This window comes from Camponotus floridanus, unplaced genomic scaffold (genome assembly GCF_003227725.1).
Source record: "Camponotus floridanus strain SB8 unplaced genomic scaffold, Cflo_v7.5 scaffold127, whole genome shotgun sequence".
NCBI lineage: Eukaryota > Metazoa > Arthropoda > Insecta > Hymenoptera > Formicidae > Camponotus > Camponotus floridanus.
The window spans coordinates 294,158-312,439 of record NW_020229245.1 but is presented as its reverse complement, the minus strand read 5'-3'; the positions used below and the strand labels follow the sequence as shown (position 1 = coordinate 312,439).

The 18,282-nt window shown below is 30.4% G+C and overlaps 1 protein-coding gene across 3 annotated transcripts in view; it reads left to right on the top strand.

Moving 5' to 3' along the window:
- LOC105249726 (sodium/calcium exchanger 2) overlaps nucleotides 1-18,282 on the top strand; it is a 66,969-nt gene that overhangs the window by 14,446 nt on the left and 34,241 nt on the right. For all 3 annotated transcript variants that reach the window (XM_011255400.3, XM_011255402.3, XM_011255401.3), the window contains exon 3: nucleotides 11,502-11,593. In XM_011255400.3, coding sequence (XP_011253702.1) covers nucleotides 11,502-11,593 — 92 coding nt within the window. The remainder of the gene's footprint in view (nucleotides 1-11,501; nucleotides 11,594-18,282) is intronic.

Here is an 18,282-nt window from a genome sequence, read left to right as displayed (position 1 = left end):
AGAGCATTCCAGGAGCTTTCCACCCCCTCGTTGTCCCATTTATGAACTCGCGTGTCGCTTCGCGTTGCGACATATCGCGTTACCGCATGTTCCACCTCGTCGTTCCATCAATGAAACGAGACAAATTATCCTCTCGCCAAAACATGCACCTCCGACACACGTTTCCTCCTGCGTAGAACACGAAATTTACCCAATATTAGAAAAAAGAGATGGAAAAGATACCCTTTCTGCTTTAAAATTATTCTCATTGGACGGATGAATTTTCAAAGATTTCAAAAATTTCAGATCTGTGTATTTATGAGAAGAAAAAATGTATTTATATTTGTGGAGACAAATATATTAAGAGCTTTTATTTTCTAAATGTTTAATAAAATTAAGGCTCCGATCATTTCTGCATTTTAAGCTTCCAGAACAAAGAGAGAAACCAGAATCAGTAATAAAATAAATATATTTCACATGTAAAAAAATTTCTGAATATATATTTTAAATATAAATCTTGGGGAAAAGAAAGATATTATTCTTCCTGTGCGATCGTGGAAAATAATTGGATTCTTCCGCATCTCTGGTCATATTTCACACCACGCGTCACATCAAAAGGGTTACAGGCCGAATTACAGACTATGGAGGGCGAAACAAGACGAGACGAGAATGGAGGGAGAGACGAGATGGGAACGAATATTTGCCAAGCCATTATGTGCAGAACATGGATAAATACAAACGTGTATGCGCCCGTTTCGAAGGATCGCTTTGATTGCCAAGGCAATACGCAACATTCAGGCAAACATAGCGCCGCTATATCAAACGTCCTGGAATAATTCGTGATGCTCAAAGTATGTGATCGATGAATTTTTCTACTCGTCCCCCGTGTATTTTCGACCTACATTTCTGAGGAACGAGAGCCTAGAAATTTTATCGTCCGAGTAATTTGCGAGAAAAGCAAAAATTGCTCGTTGATTTTTCGTCGATTTAATTTATTTAAAATATTAATTTTTTTTAAAATACCTCAGCAAAATTTACAGTCAATGGATCTCGATATCGTAAACAAAATATGATGAGTTTGATTAGCATGAAAAAAAAAAAGCTCCCAAAGTTTCGGATCCAAAAATCCGACAACCTAAAAATACGATGTTTATTAAAGATCGAAACTCGCTTTTATTGTTGTAAAAAAATTCCGTAATAGAAAATTGCAATAAAAAACAATATTGCAATAAAACGTAATAAAATAAATATTTTTAGAAATATTTTTAAAAACACACAAATATGAAATTGAAATTTGAAAAAAAGAAAAGTTTACAAAATAGTAGTGGAAATTCGTGCCGGAAACGAGTAAAATAGGAAATTCGTGATATTCGTGTTCGCGAAAATTTGCGGTGAATGATCCAATAAATCTGTCTTCGCGATAATCGATCTAGCGTGATCGAAATCTAAACCAAGCTCCTCAAATATAGTTTCTCCGCGATCTCTCCGTAAATCACGAAATGTTTGTTTATCCGTGCGATTTATACGTTGTACGTTTCACGCAACGGGCACATGTTTTAACGTACGTGTAACATCGACGAGACGATTTACATCGCGATTTTACACGTGGCCTATACTTTATCGATGGACATGGTGTAACGGGGACATTATGCGGTGTGTGCGGTGCCGTTAGAGACGGCTTTAATGCAGTTAAATGCAGCTTTCGCTGCAGTTTGCGTGAGAAAGGCATTTGACTTATGCGATACATTTACGATAAAATCGCGCGATTGTTCTTGCGATCGTGAAATTTGGAAATTTCGACAAAATTAATCGTGCGCAATCTGGGGAAATTTTTATAACATTCGGTAAAACAAACTTTAAATAGAAAGCAACATTATTTAATTAACAAGTGTAATATCAACGTAAGGTAATATTATTTGATAAAATAAAATTTCAACAATTTTCACTTTATATGTACATATTTTTATCTTTATACAGAGTATCTCAGACTTATCGAATCATGAAAATTCTAATATTAAAATGTTGAGGAAGAATTCATAAAAATGTTCAAACTACTGACTGCTGTCGCATCGAAGACACAATCACTGCAGAATCTTATTTTTTATTTTATATTGATCCCTCTATCGATATCGATATTATCCTGCTGTGCGCTATGTCCTTGAGCAGGACAAGGAACAGGAGAACGTAACGCGATTGGTAATTTTAATCTTTTGTAAAAATTATATCTTCCTCGACATTTTGATATTAAGATTTTCGTTTCCAAATAATTTCAGGAATCTATCATTAACGGCTGATTCGTCAAGTCTGGGACATCCTGTATATATAATATATATAGATTTTCATTTTTAATTATGTATAAATTTATCGTGCATCGACTCTCAGGAAAAATTTGTCCGAAAAATTTTTACTTTAAGAATTCATTCTTAAAATTGATCTCGCATGTGTTATGGCAAATTCTGTACATATAAATATATTAAATATTCTTCATACTTTGCGTTTCCGTTGTATTTTCCTCCTTTTCGCGAGGAGGAAATTTTCCACGCCGTGAAATCGTCACGAATACTCCAAGTCAACGACGCAATTTCCTACGAATCTTCCTGCTGCTGAAAATTTTGGAGAGGGAAATATAACCGGATATATCGACACCGGACTACCGGGCGGTTCGATGCCAGGGAGATTCGGTGAGAAATGAGACGAATACGAGATTAGACACAAGCTGTCCTTCATTTTTCACGATTTCGAATAAGATGGATAGACAAGTTACAACGTTTTTTATTTCCAAGCTGAAATAGTACTTTGAATTCATCTGAATATTTCGTACGAAAAATATGTATGTTTGGATCCTCCAAGCAAACTTTGCGAATATGCACTGAATACGAATATCACATATACAGGGTGTTTCTAAATAAGTGTGAAAAGTTTTAGGAGATGATTCTTTATCGAAAATGTGTGAGAATAAGTTTTTCATATAAATATCCCTTCTTAAAGAGTTATCCTCCTCCAAAGAGGATAAATTAGGCTTTTATTTATTTTCTAAAATTTTGGACAAGTTAAAAAAATGAAATTTGATAAATATTTTCTAGAAAATATTCTATTAAAGAAGGATATTTAATAATATTTTTTTATCTTCCCGCACTATTATAAAGAGATGAAATTAATAGATGCAATTTTTATTAGAACTTTTCAATGGACCGAAATGTGAGCATTAATATTTTAGGAGGCTTGTTTCTTTAGAAATTTTTTATTTGTTTTATTTCTTTCTTAAAATCAATAATTTAAAAAAAAATAAATAAAATATAAATTATGCACAGCACTAAAGAGCATAGATTTCGAATTACGAGAAATTAAATTTTAAAATAAAACAAAAAAACAAGTAAAAAAGATTATAATTAATATTAAAAAATGGAACAAAAAATATTTAAAAAAATATAATATATATAATATATATAATATATATAATATATAATATAAAAAAAATAAAAATCTAATTTTCATCCCCCTTTGGAAGAGTATAACTCCTCAGGAAGAAATATAAGAATATATGTTTATGTGAAAAACCCTCCTTCATTTTCAAGAAAGAATTAGCTTTTAAAATTTTTCCCTTATTTAGAAGCTTTATATAAACGTCAGGTGAAATATATCTGTTTCGAATATCATTTTTCTGAGGATTAAGAAGAAGATATAAGAAGAATTTAAATTTTTAAAATTTCCGACATATACAATTTAAATTATATTTGCCACTTGTTTGCTGTCGTTGGGTATCAGGCATGATTGAAGACGTTAGGTATAAATAAGCGAGTTTTCCTCCGTTCGAGGAGGAAGAGAGAGCGGGAGAAAGAGAAAGAAAGAGATCGGTGTTTATCAGGCAGTAACGTAAGACTTCATTGTAGCGGGTAGAGGTCGATCGATTTAACGTGCGTACGAACTTAAATGGATATTCTAAGGCTATTTATAGTTAGACCTTCCCGCCGGCGTTCATCCGTGTCCCGACTATGTGGAAACTGCTTATCTGTCCTCGATAAAGCTCTACGCTATCATCATCCGGACGCCCTTCTTAAGATCCAAACTTTAAAGCTCGTTCAAAATCATTTGAGAAGAAGGAATAAGATCGAGAAGAAAGAATAATAAAGAATATATCGCACATTTAACATGTTTATAAAATAAATCATCCATAAAAAAAGCGAGCGACAAGAAAAGTAATGACAAAGCAAGTAAACTTAATCTGATCTGTCTCGATGCGCACGCTAATTAATTTAATTAACGATGCCAAGTAGCTGTTCGGTTATTTAATCCGGCGACGTTGCTTAAATCCATGCAAATTAGCATTTAATGAGCTCTCGTTCGTTCTATGATAAGAACGCGAATAGCGTCTGGACGTAGATGAAATCTGATGAAGTTTTGAAAATACTAAAAATATGCAGATTACGATAAAAAAATGCATCGTCAATCGTATTAGAATTTATGTGTAAAAAAAGAAAATGTGTGTTTGTGATGAGTAAGATAATGTTAATAAAATGTCGGTGAATAAATGGAGCCTTCCGTTGACATATATTATGACATATGACACATGACATGTTGTGTTTTATTTCTTTACATAATTGCAAGTTTCTTTTGAAAACTTCTGGACACGCTGGCAACTCCTCCAGCTTCGTTCTTCCTTCCGTTGTTATGATACTACTTTTGGGCGATCGACCTCACGGCGTCGGCGTCGTCGAAGAAAGGCGTCGCCTTCCGTTCTCGAATATCGCCAGGGACATTACCTCGGATCTTTAACCGATACTGAAAACCTCCGAAAAAGTTTATCACGAATATAAAAAAAATGTGCTTTATATAAAATATATATATCTGTACATTATGTATGCATATTTTATATATTTCATATATTTCATGATTTTATATATGTTTTATTATTTTATATTATTATTTATATTTTATTATTTTATTATATATTTTATATATTTTATTATATATTTTATTACTTTATATATTTTTATATATTTATATATCATTTATATTAATTTATATTAATATCATTTATTTTATATATTTTTATATATTTTATTATTTTATATATTTCATAATTTTATTTTATAACACTTTAATACATTAAATTTATTAATATAATATATAAATTAATATCAGTATAAATTAAGAACTAATTTATATATATACATATATTTTATATATGTGCATTAAATAATTAAACTTTCTTTATATAAATGAAAAATAAGAAATTAAAGACAATCTCAGTTGCCTGGTAGACGTTTGTGTTTTGGACCCCGCGATTTGTACTAAAAATGCATTGCTTTATTTTAATCTCTCTCCACTGAGAGTAAGAGCCCTTTCTGTCACCCTTCCGCTCGCGTGAGCGTTTCAATTCACGTCTCACACAAGAACGGCCCAAGTGGACCATGGCTTTATTTCGTATGGCGGGCGGCGGCTCCGAAATGTACGTTCTTTCACTGGGGCGCACTCGTGCGAGAGATGTTTTTAGGATGACAAATGAGTTATCTGGGATAGAAGTAAAGGAATCGAATTTTATCCGACCATTCTCGACATGTACGAGGCATCCGACAAACGAAGGGGTAGATGCTTCCGATTGTATTTATTACATTACATCTCTTTGTCGTTACATGTGTTACTTCAATGTACAATTTTTATTGTTATTTATTATTTATTAAATACCTTTAACGCATATAAAATGTTAATAAAAATATAATTAATACCAATTAATATAATTCAATCAATTAATATAATTAATTAATATCACACATGTGTAATTGACTTGCTATTTATTTTAATTATTTTAATACTAAAAATGTAATTAGTTGTACACATATATAAATGTAATGTAATTAATAATATTAGCATATGTAATATTTTGATATTTTAAATTCTTTTGCGAGACATTTCAGCAAAGCGAGGAAAGCTTATTATTAGATTTACATTTTATTATCCTTTAAAATTTTATCATTTATTATTCATTACTTGTTTTTCTCTAAATATTTGTGTTTATATCAGCAATGTAATATTAAATTATAGTAATATAAATTATTATCAGTAATATAATATTAAATTATAGGATTATTGTCTCTAGAATATATATAATATTAATTCTATATGTTATTATATTTAATATCATGTATTTATACATATTATTATTATTATTTATTAATTTTGTTATTTTTTATTAGTAATTACAAAGTATTTCACTATTTGATTCAATTTTATAGTTACAGTTAAATATTTATTTACAGCCATTAATAACGTTATATTCGAATCTCGTGAAATGAGAGGATGTTTAACAGAAAAATGAGAATTAATTTTCATTGTTAAAATAATATTACAGATTTCAATGACTCTCGATTTTCCGGAACAGCTCGAAATTCGTAATTGCCATTTCGGGTTTCGCTTATTATGCTCTGTGTCGGCTGTAATTCTGAAATTCATTCAGCGCATAATCAGATTCACCCCGGAAGCGTTACGTCGGGGCTTGCTAAAGCACATATGAAGACGAATAAGGGGGCAGCGAAGTAGAATAGAGAGTGAAAGAGGAATTAGTTGTCGCGGGAAAATAAACTCCTCTGAGAATATTAAAGCAAACAATAAATTTTCCTTTTTATTTTTGACGGAGGGACACAAATGTAACAAATATTTTTATTATTTGCATTCGAAATAATAATTAAATGAAATAATAGTGGATGAAAAAATGAAAATTAAATAGAAATAAAAATAAAAATGAAAAAATTAAATAGAAATAAAAATTAAAATTAAAATTAAATAGAAATAAAAATAAAAATAAAATTATGTAAATAAAAATCATATGTGAAGATAAGAGAATATTAAGATAAAAAATTAAATATTAATATAAGAGAGTCTCTTTTTCTCTCTTTTTCTCTCTCTCTCTCGATTACAAATGTGACTTATAATTAATTAAATTTACTCAATTATCTAAAGAGCCTTTGGAGATTTATTTGGAGTCCTTTTTCAGGATTTTTCTGAAAAACCCTTCGACGAGTTGAGGAGATACTTTAGAAACACTTTGGAAACTAAGAAGTTTGTGGATGTAATTTAAGTTATTTTTTTTCCATCTTCGGACAAAGAGACTCGTTAAAGCGAATGAACTCATTTCAGCGAGACGCAACCGAACTGCGCGCGTGATGTAATACAATTTACCTTAAGACCCTAAGACCTTCGTCAGCACAAAGGGTCGGTTAATCGCGTTAGACGATATCTCCGCCCATTAAAACGCATTACGCGGCTTTCCGTCGTCATTTGTAGCCGGATAACTCGCAATTAAGTGCAAACTCGGCTGGTCGCTCCGGGATTCGCGGATTAATAAATTTGCGGCCGCCATTTTTCCCGGCAAGAGTAATCGACGTTCTTCATTTACGTCGGATGTAACGAGGTGATTTTACATTCCCGAGAAAGTCTCGTGGGACCGCAACGTTCGTGTTCGACTAGGGACGTTCCTACAGAATTTGCTGCTAAATATTGAAGATTTTTAAGGAGTAAAATCTCTTTCCCCCATTTTCCTGAAACAAATTAAGCCGCAAAGAAGGCGGACACGAGAAGATTATGGACATCGTTCGCTTTAGAAGGAAAAAAAAAATAAACATGTGCAGTTTTGTTTGACGTTTCTCCAAAAATTCCGAATCTTCGGTCGAAGAATAACAAGGGGTAGCAAAGGGATGGTTGTATGCGCGATATGAATGAACGCGGATTAAGTCTTGCATGTAACGATACTTCACCGTCAAGATAACAAGCATTAACCGGCTTAATTATAACGCCGCTAAATGAAGTTCTTCGCTTTAACGAGCTTTCGTTTCGCTGCACTGGTACGGTTTCGTATTACTGTACGACTGCATATTGTGAAAGCTCGACACGTGTTATGCAAAACCGATCTCCCGGCGAATTCTGTCATGCATGGAATCCTTCGGGGAATTTTTCTCTGATAAACTTTCGGGAAATCCGAGAAACTCGAGGAATCCCTTAATGCTCTTTCCCAGAACTAATTAATCTTGCGTCTTTTTTTCTTTTTACTTTTTAAATGATCACTTGACAAATCCACTTTCTCGCCCCAATCTTTCATCTCCTCGGGTAATTTTCTCCCTTTGTTTTAACAAAATAATTTTTTTATCGAGTAATCGGAGATGTAGAAAAGATAGAACGTGCAAATAGGTAGGAATACGCGAGTGTCGTTGGGGATAATAGAATTCTAAGAATCTCGATGCGCAAAGTTTAAACGTCAACGACAGTCTACCCCAAGCTCGTATTTCCTTTTCACGTTTTATCTCCGGTCACCCTGTACATAACACGTCGCGACCTATCGATGTGTGGCCTACGACATATGTTTGACATTTTCAACTTGTTTAACATGTGTTACCCGTTGCTTCTGCAAGCTTGTACTTCTTATAGTTTCCAGCAGATATTTCAGGTAGAAGGTAATAAATGGTTGTCTCAGTCTTTCCAGAACGGACAGTTCCAATAATACAAGTTCAATAATGTGCCTTCTGCTCTAATATTACGAAATAATTAAAACGAGAGAGATTTTTAGCCTCCCGATACATGCAAGCTTTATGTTATGATCCGGAGACTTAAGGAGTTATGCCTAATCATAAAAGTAAAAAAAAACCGATTTTTATGTTTTTACATTTTCTCGAAGTATATTGAAAATATTCCCTAAAAGTTTCAAATTAATCGGATGCAAATTGACGGAGCTGTAAGTGTATGTTTCATGAAGTGTCAGAATCTATAACTTCGTTTAAACACATCTATAAAGTTTTAGCTCTAATGTTTTGAGAGCTGTCAAGTCAATATATGAAGATTTAAATAAACTAAAATTATGTGGACCCGGAAAGATAGATGATTCTATGTAAATTAACAAATCTGCATTTTATTTAAACGTAAACTTGACATAAATCTTAAACGCGTTTTTCTCGAAATCACTTTTTCAAAGTCGGAGCAAGATATTTCGAAAACTGTTACATCGATTTGCTTGAAATTTTACAGACTTCTTCTACATATAAAAACCTAGTAGATGAACAAAGGATTTTGTTTTTTAATACTTTTTTTTACTTAATAAAAAACAAGCAATTTTTAAGTCGAAAAAGAATATCTTAGTGTCAAATGGCTGCCATTTTGTTCTAAAACAATTTTTAATCTTTCGTTCATCTACTGGACAATTTCATACATTAACTACAGTTTATTGAATTTTTGATATCAGATGAATCATCTTCGAATAGCACTGTTTAGCGCGCAGTGGTTTTTAAAAAACAATATCCGGGAGAATCGTTATAATTTTTACATTTTTAAATATTTTATTAAAAAAAAATATATAATAACATCCTTAATATTTGTACTTTTAAATAAAAATTTATTTGTAAAAAAAAATTGATACACTTTTCAAAAAAAATTCCCAAGCATCATTCTTTTTTTGGTCTGCAGACTGGGCATAACCCCTTAAATGCGCCGAAATTATTCGCGATAAAAAAAAATCTTGACATCTGAAATATATAGATTCGAATTTTATATTTAAATGCGAATAATATCCTTTCTCTTGCTCCGAGAATCCTTATTGTACAAAATATTGAAAGGTTAAGCTTATAGGATCGATAACATCGACGTTGTGCAGGAAAAATGCATAAAGCAGTCGAACCATTAAGACATTCTTTTTTCGCCGCAAAAACCGTAAGAGCCGCAGTCTTATCATAAAAGAAGAATATTACGATCATTATAAATTTGCGTCCTTGCGGGTCTGTAGCGATTACGGCGATAATATTAAACTTTCTCTCTTATCGAACGTTAAACATTAAATAAACGTTAAGTTAAATTTCTATTTAACCATGAGATCAACTTGAACAGATGAGACTTTCTTATCAATTTGGATCGGTGTGCAATTTTTAAAAAACTTTAAAATTTTTATCGCTTAATCCTCTTATATTTTGACAAAGATATTACATAACTTGCCGAGGGCGGACATGGAAAGCTTTTGAGTTTTTGAACTTTTGTGAGATCCAAGTTGTGAAAAGTTGAAGCGCACGACAAACGTTTTAAAGGCTTTTCGGAAGCTCTATTAATCTATTGCCACTAACAGATCTCTTTCATAAAGAACTGCATACTGTTTGCGGGCGAGAGAACATAAAAGAGAGCTTTTTGTGTTGTAAGCGATGATAGAAAACGTTTCGTATAAAAGTAAAAAAAAGAAAAAAAGAAAGAAAATGACAGTAGCCACTCGCGTTTTTTTATCCTTTTCTTTCAGCGAAAACGTCACCGGATGTGTAAATAATAAAATCGCACATTATAAATATAAAAAATTATAAATATAAAAAAGTAGTTGCATTTCGAGTGACAACTTGAAAGTTTCTTTCAAAAACAATAAAGTCCTTCACATAAAAGAAACTTTATTCGGATATAAAAAAGAAATAGAAAAAATGCTAATATACATATAAAATGTATTTCAATCAACTTGAAATGAGCTTTTTGTTGGTTTATTAAATATAAAGAGGGGACAAAGAGAAGTGAAAAGAGATTGACATAATTCAAATATGCCCCTCATTTTGAAGTGCACACCTCAATATAGTTGAAATCGCTCATTTTTGAAGAAATAATTTGCAATAAATGTTGTAAGACTTCAAAGAAAATATTCTGTAACCAGTACAGTGAAAAGTACCTGTACAGTTTTATTTTATATGGAAACGATTACTTTTAATTGTTTAAATAAATTACAATTTTAATATATATACACATATTATACTTTTTACACAATATATATAAATTATATAATAATTTATATAATAATTTATATAATAATATTACATATATAATTTAGATTATATAATTTAGATATATAATTTAGATTTAGATAATTTTAAAAAATTGATTCACATTACACGCTATTTTAAAATTCAAAAAATATTATAAAATTGATTTACCGAGCAATTTTTGTCGCATTAGAAATAATATAAAATTGATATATATAAAAAATAATAGCAATTAAATTTCCATATTACTTATTCTTAATTTCAAGCCAAATTTTGATCTATTTTGATCTGATAAATGAAAGAGCCTTGAGTCTCAAAGGATCTGGTTTTCTGCTTTTCATGGAAATTAATGACTATCGGAAGTATACCAGCAATATTGTAGAAAATAGCACATTTTCCAGCAGAAACCCTCAATTATTTCATCTGACATTAATACGCGTCCGCAAGTTGCACAGTTATTCGACACTTAATTATCTAAAGTAATAAATCGATCTCTCTCTCTCTGTTTCTTCGATGCTGTTCATGTAGTTCGAAATAGACGAGGCAGTTTGCGTTTAACCGTCTGACACTTTCCTTTCTAATGAATCGATTACCGCAAAGAGAGAACTGAAAGCGGTAATAATTTCGATGAGTTTAATTTTCCGCTGCTGAGGTAGAATTTGATGTTGAGTATTTAACTGGAAACGACGCTCTACATAAAAACAAGTCCCTGAAGCCGCTCAGCCACAATTGTTTCAAATTTTTTTCCGATTGTTTCAGGAAAATAATCAATCTAGAAATCATCGAGGAGGATTCTTACGAGAAGGATGCTCTCTTTTACGTCGAACTAGGCGAGCCGTTGTTACAAGGAGGTGAGTACTGGGTTTTCCGACTTATGATTTCTCGATGCACATTGAAGCCGACAGTAATTTTTCCTACCCTTCTTCTTCTCACGCAAAATCAGATTTAAATCGCGAAGCCGCGAAAATATTTTAGCCAATGAAAAATAATTATGAAATTTATTTATTGAAATATTATTTATAAAATATAAATTTATAATATATTTTTATAATATTATATATTTATAATATAATATAATATGTTTCATATATTTTTTTATATTTTTGTATAATATATTAATAATATATTTTTATGGAATATATAATTTTATTGTATATACAGGGTGTCCCAGACTTAACGATTAGTATTAAAATTTTCGTTTCCAAATGATCTCAGGAATCTATCATTAACGGCTGATTCGTAAAGTCCGGGACACTCTGTATATTATAAAAATATTTATGTAAATTACACTGTTTTTCTCTCTTTTTTAAATGAAGTACATTTTTTAAAACTCGATATAATATATATTATTGTATTGGTCATTGTATGAATGATTTTTCTTGCATAATAGAAAAAAATATCGTCGATCTGGTGCTTTTCTTCGAGAAACATTTTTTGCACATTCGTAAAAGAAATACAAGTGCTCGAATTTAAATGCCTGACCTTGTATATACGTCCGCGAAACAAGAAAAATCTCGATTCCAACTTTCGGCATTCGGTTTCGATAGCGTCGTCACTTGCTCGCGTTCTTCCTTCCGTTCTGTTCGATTCAATTTTTGACCATATAAACTTGGAAGCCATGCCAACCTCCTCTGACAAGTCCGTGATGAAAAAACTTCGGTTTTAAACGGGAAAATATCGCGTGAGAGCCCGTTATTTATTTCAGCGACCGTGTGTCATAACAATAGCAAACGCGAAAATTAAATGCGCATCGACATAAATCCGATTTAAAGTCTTATTAATGACGAGCCATCAATGATATAAATATCTTGTTGAATATTCATGTAAACAACTATTATTCGAAAACAAAAATTTTCGTTAAAGAAAAGTCACTGTTTCTCGAAAAAAAGTACTATCAAAAAGTGTATCAATTATCTATAATTTAATGAAAAAAAAGGAAAAAAGACTGATCAGGAAAAATACGAACGTGACGATTGACGATGCTATTATAATTAATTATATGATTAAATCGATGTCTATTTCAACGATGAGAATGTTGAGGGCATTGCTCTTGAAGAAAACTGATTTCCACGTGTCTCTTTATGCATGTGTCACGCGATGGTTCTCTACCTGGATTCACCGTAATTGAACGTAAGTCTTGAACAAACGGACACTTTTGCGCTTGTCCGATTTTTCCCTTCTTTATTATTGCGCATTAATTAGTCCTGCGCCGATTGATTGATTAACCGCATAGTAGCACATATACACATTTTTTTCAAGATTTCGATACAGGAATTCATAAGAAATGCTCAATATACGAGAACTGTTTTAAAATAAACAGAACTCTCAAAAATCGACCAACATCTTACTTCGATACTCATACATGTGCTCCTGACTATTTTATTTTAATCGATTTTAAAACGTTTCTTTTTGCTTTTGAAAGATAGAACTTTTCCTAAAATACGTAAAGCTATGAATTTTTGAAAGCTATGAATTTGAAGAAATAAAGAAAATCTCGAAAAGCAAAGTGAGACGTTGCGTGGCGTTTCATTTTGTTCTGAAGCATTTTTTTATTTTATGATTGAATTATATGTTTATATTAACAAAAATTATCGAATATTAATAATAAAATTATTGAAAATAAAGCTAATATTTCTAATTATTTTCGAAATAATATACCAGCTTTACAGATATTTATTTATTTTTATTTTTCTATTAATAATTTAAAAAGTAATAAAAATTCGATTCTATTTATTTATAATTATTTTATCGTTATTCCCTTACGTGAAATATAAAACACAAAGTTAAAAGACCGATAGGTAGCGTCTGCTGTAGCGTTTCCCCATAATTAATTGTTGATAGCTTCGCCATGATCCATAAGGCTTTGTTAACATTAATACAGTAGAAATAGAGCGTTTTTCGAATAGTTAGATCTCGCGTGTAAACTAAAATAAGAAGGTAGTGATAGTTTTTTGAATCGTTTTATTATTATATTCTTGAAATTTAAACGCGCGATAATGGTTTGGTATTTTTTACCACAAGTCTGCGCACATACTTCTCGCAGATTTTTGCGAAACTAACCCGTTTTTTAATTTGTAGTGATTATTTGTGTAACAATTAATTTTTAATAAATCAAATTCTTCCTATATATTTTATATTAATTATAAATATATATAAAATAAATTAAAAATAACCAAATAATATATTAATATTAATATATATTAATATATTAATGTAATAGATATGTATTATTTAGTAATATATTTTTTAGTTATTTTTAATTTAATATATTTAAATAAAATAAAATTAATATATTTATATAAAATATATTTATATAAATAGCTAAATAGATAGACAAGACAAGATTGATTACAAATTGGTCTAGAAGTGTATTTGTGCAGACTTTGTCCAAGTGTAAATCGGTAATATCCTTCTCATTCATTTTTTTACAAACTTTCTTTTATGTTCGGGTAAATTCTTTAATTCGATAATCTCACGAGCGAAGTTTTTGATCTCGGCGGGCTTTTTTGAGGTGAATAAAATCCATCGTCCGCGATTTCATTTTGGCCGCGTGCACGTGCAATTGCGATTTGCATGCTAAGAGGCCGCGCTAACATGTGCAACGAACGGTGCAGCAATGCTTATGCATATGCATTATAGTGTATACGGGGCGTCCGGGAATTGCTGGATGATTCTTTAAATTGCAGCTTCATCGATTTGGAGCTAACGATTTATCTTTGAGAACAATATTTTGCGGAGAATTGTCATTTATTGTATTTCAAATTTTTAATCTAGCAACTAAGCTGCAGATTAAATTTTTATTAAAGGCTATTCCAAAAGAGATTAAGATTTATGATCTTTTTTTCTGGTGCTGTTTATTTTATCCTTAATTTCCTTATCTACCTCCTTATTTACAATATATTATTAATCTCTCAAATATCATATATTTCTTGTCATCTATTGCTGAGAAAATTTTGATTAATTTTCAAGAATAATAAAAATATTCCGGTAGAGAAAAATTTCTCTTAAGAAAATAAAAAAGAATTTTGCTAAATACATCTACTGGTATAATGTTTTAAAAAATTCTTATAAAAAATATAATTTATAATTTTATTTTATTATTACATATAAATAAGAAAAATCTATAAAGTATATAAATATATAAAATTATATAAAGTATAATATATAATTTTATAATTTGCATATAATTATATATTATAATTTTACGATTACATAATTTGAAAGCATTCGTGCATAATATAAAGCATATATATAAAGCATATTATTTTATGTAATATAATATATATACTATATTATATTATATATATATATATATATATATATATATATATATGTAATATATTATGTATATAATTATATTATTTATATTATTTTATATATATAATATATCTACTATATTATATTATATAATATTATTTTAATATTTATAAAACTTTTCTTTCCCTCTTTAAAAAATTTATAATATTAAAGGAAGATGTGGCTCTCTTTACTAAATTTTAAGTAAAAACATATCCCCTACGCGTTAAATTACGGCATTATACGTGTCTCTCGCATCTACTAAATATTTTCGCGTATCTATCTATAAATATCAGCGGAGCTTGCCAAAATTGTGTCGGTGTCTCCCGGATCGATGCATATCTAGAGATGTTTGCGATACTTCAAGCCTGAGACTAATGAGAGACTTTGATTTTTCCCTCAAATATTCTTATACATCGAGATTATCTTCGATAATGATAACACAGCTATTATATTGAAAGTGTCGATGGCACTTGAAGCACTTAATCCGTAATGATTTATTTGCGAAATAATGTGTAATAATATGACGTAATATGTATACTAGTATATTTTTATAATTTTTCTTGAAATAAATTTACATCTCTTTTAAAACATCTCGACTGAAATGCACGTCACGTTTCGTAGTATTTGCTCTACTTTTATAAGATTTGCTTTAAAATAATCTGCGTCTCGCCACTCAATGATTTTTTTTACGCCAAGAAGATGCTTCTATTCTTTAGAGATTCCCTCTTCTTTCTTAGTCTTTATCGCGCTGCTTGGGTCCAACTAATTATTCAACCGGTAATCCAAAAGTTCGATGAAAGGGAAGTCGATTATGGATTCCCTGGCGAGGATAGCCCACGAGAATTCCAGGTGAATCTCGCGGGCTGTTAATAGCCTCTGAATTTTCTCGAGGAGTTGAAGGAGAAGAGCGATGTGTACCGCTTAATGAAATCGTGGAATCGGTTGAATGGTCGGCGTGAATAATTAGCGACCTTTCATAGCACATTTGCAACTTTCGACGGAGAATTATCCCGCAAGTTTCAGGGACGTCGTAAAATTTCGGAGAGAAACGCCTCTCACGAGACCTCTTTTCCAAACTTGTAGATTAAGCGGAATGAGTCATTTTTGACATAAATGTTTTCTCATTAGAAGGATTTTACTTAATAAAAAATATATAATATAATACAAGAATATATATAATATATAAAAATTATATTTTATATAACATTGTTTTAAAATATATGTAAAATAATATAATATTTAAAAAATAATAAAAAATTAATATTAATAATTAATAATATTATAAAAAATAATATGAAATTAATAAAAATAATTTAACTATTAAAAATATTATTAAAAATAATGTATAAGAATAATTATTAATGTATAAAATTATTTTAAAATATAATAATAATATATTTTTAATAAATCCTCTGGAAATATAATAATACGATATAATTATTATAAGAAAATTTGGTTTCATCAATCTTGTATATCATAACTCGAGCAAGTTAATACATTACATAATTCGGTAATGCTATTGACGTGTTTATTCGCGAATAATTTTGCGTCGACGTTTCTGTGCAAAATCGCATAATTTCTCTCTTGTTGTAAAAAAGAAGAAAAAAGAAAAAAGAATTGTTTGACAAGACAGTCAAATATCGCGAATACAAAATCAACAAACAAAGAAGGGAAATCGCAAAAATATAACTAGATGATCTGCATTAGCATCGCGTATTAGCTTACACCTATTATTAGGCACGTGCCTACACGTGCGTTTGTACTTATTTCTGCCAACGGTTCAAGGATCGTGATCAAATGATTGTTTGTCGCGGCTCTGCATTCTCATTAAAATGCTGTCGCAAAAATATGATTATGTTAATGTTAATGTTAATCTTGTTAATTACATCTATCAAAACTCTAAAATAAAAAAAATTAATTATAATTAATAATTAATATATTAAATTACTTAAAGTTAAATAAATTGTTCTGTGACAAAAAAAACGAATAAAACTCGTAAATCAGCTTAAATTTTTTTTTCAGCTACAAGAGAAAAAATTTATGTAATTCTCTCTCTTCTTTTTTTCTGTTATATAAATTAATCTGTTATATATTTTAATCTAGAGCTTTGTATTTATAACGTTTGTAATGTAATTTTTTTAAAACCCATGTGTGATTCTTATTAAGTATAGTTTAACTTAAATTTTTGAATTTATTTTGATATTTAAATATTTGTTTGGAAATTAATTATTATATGTAATATATATTAAAATTAACGTCAAATTACAACATATTTCATGAATATAAAATATATAATATTTTTTACAATTTGAATGAAATTTATAGCGGATAATATTATCAAAATATTTGTGCAAATATGTATATTGATATTATAACATGGTACCACCATTGTTCATGCACTTAACGTGAATATGATACCCACATTTCTGAACTGCAAAGTGAATTAGTATGTTATACGAATGTGCTTGATGCGTGCTCTTGCACTTGCGTCTCTGCATCGGACGTCGCGACGCATCCGAAAATTCAAAATTATCACGTGGCCTCGCACGTAATACGAGAGATATAAGATGATAAATACGGTCTGATGCCAATTATAAACCAGACTGATGAAGTTCACCAACCACCGACTCCGTCTACGTCTCCTCGCGATGCGAATCTATCTAAAGCGCATGCTATTTCCAACTATTAAGTCGCCTATTATTTGTTTATGCTAAATAAAATTTCCCTCTTTTTCTCTATTAAAGCAAAAATATTTATTGCAAACATATTTACTTCTTCGAAATGTCGTTCGAAATGCTGGATTCACGCACAAAAGTCCCCCGTTCTTGAGATTCTAATAAGAGACAGCGGCTGAATCGTTAATGACACATTAGCACGTATAAAAAGATCCCGGCTAGAGCGGGGTCAGAGTAATGACAGGGAATAAACAAAGTTGGGGGGAGAGGAGAACGTGACGAGGCTGTAATGGGATCTATGATCCCTCGTGGCCCGCGTGAGTCAGGAAAATCCACGACGAATATCGCGTGACCGGTCTAGCTCGACTCTCTATAGAACTTTAAATACAGTCTGACGTCAATCACAAACTAGACAAACTACGTCCGGGGTTGTATAACTAAGTTGTAGTACTGGGTATATAAGATGCGAGGGAATGTACGTCAAAAACGGAAGGAGAACAGGGATTAATTTATGTTGTACCTATTATTATCGAGTTTTAAAATATATTAATTTATTTATTAAGTCA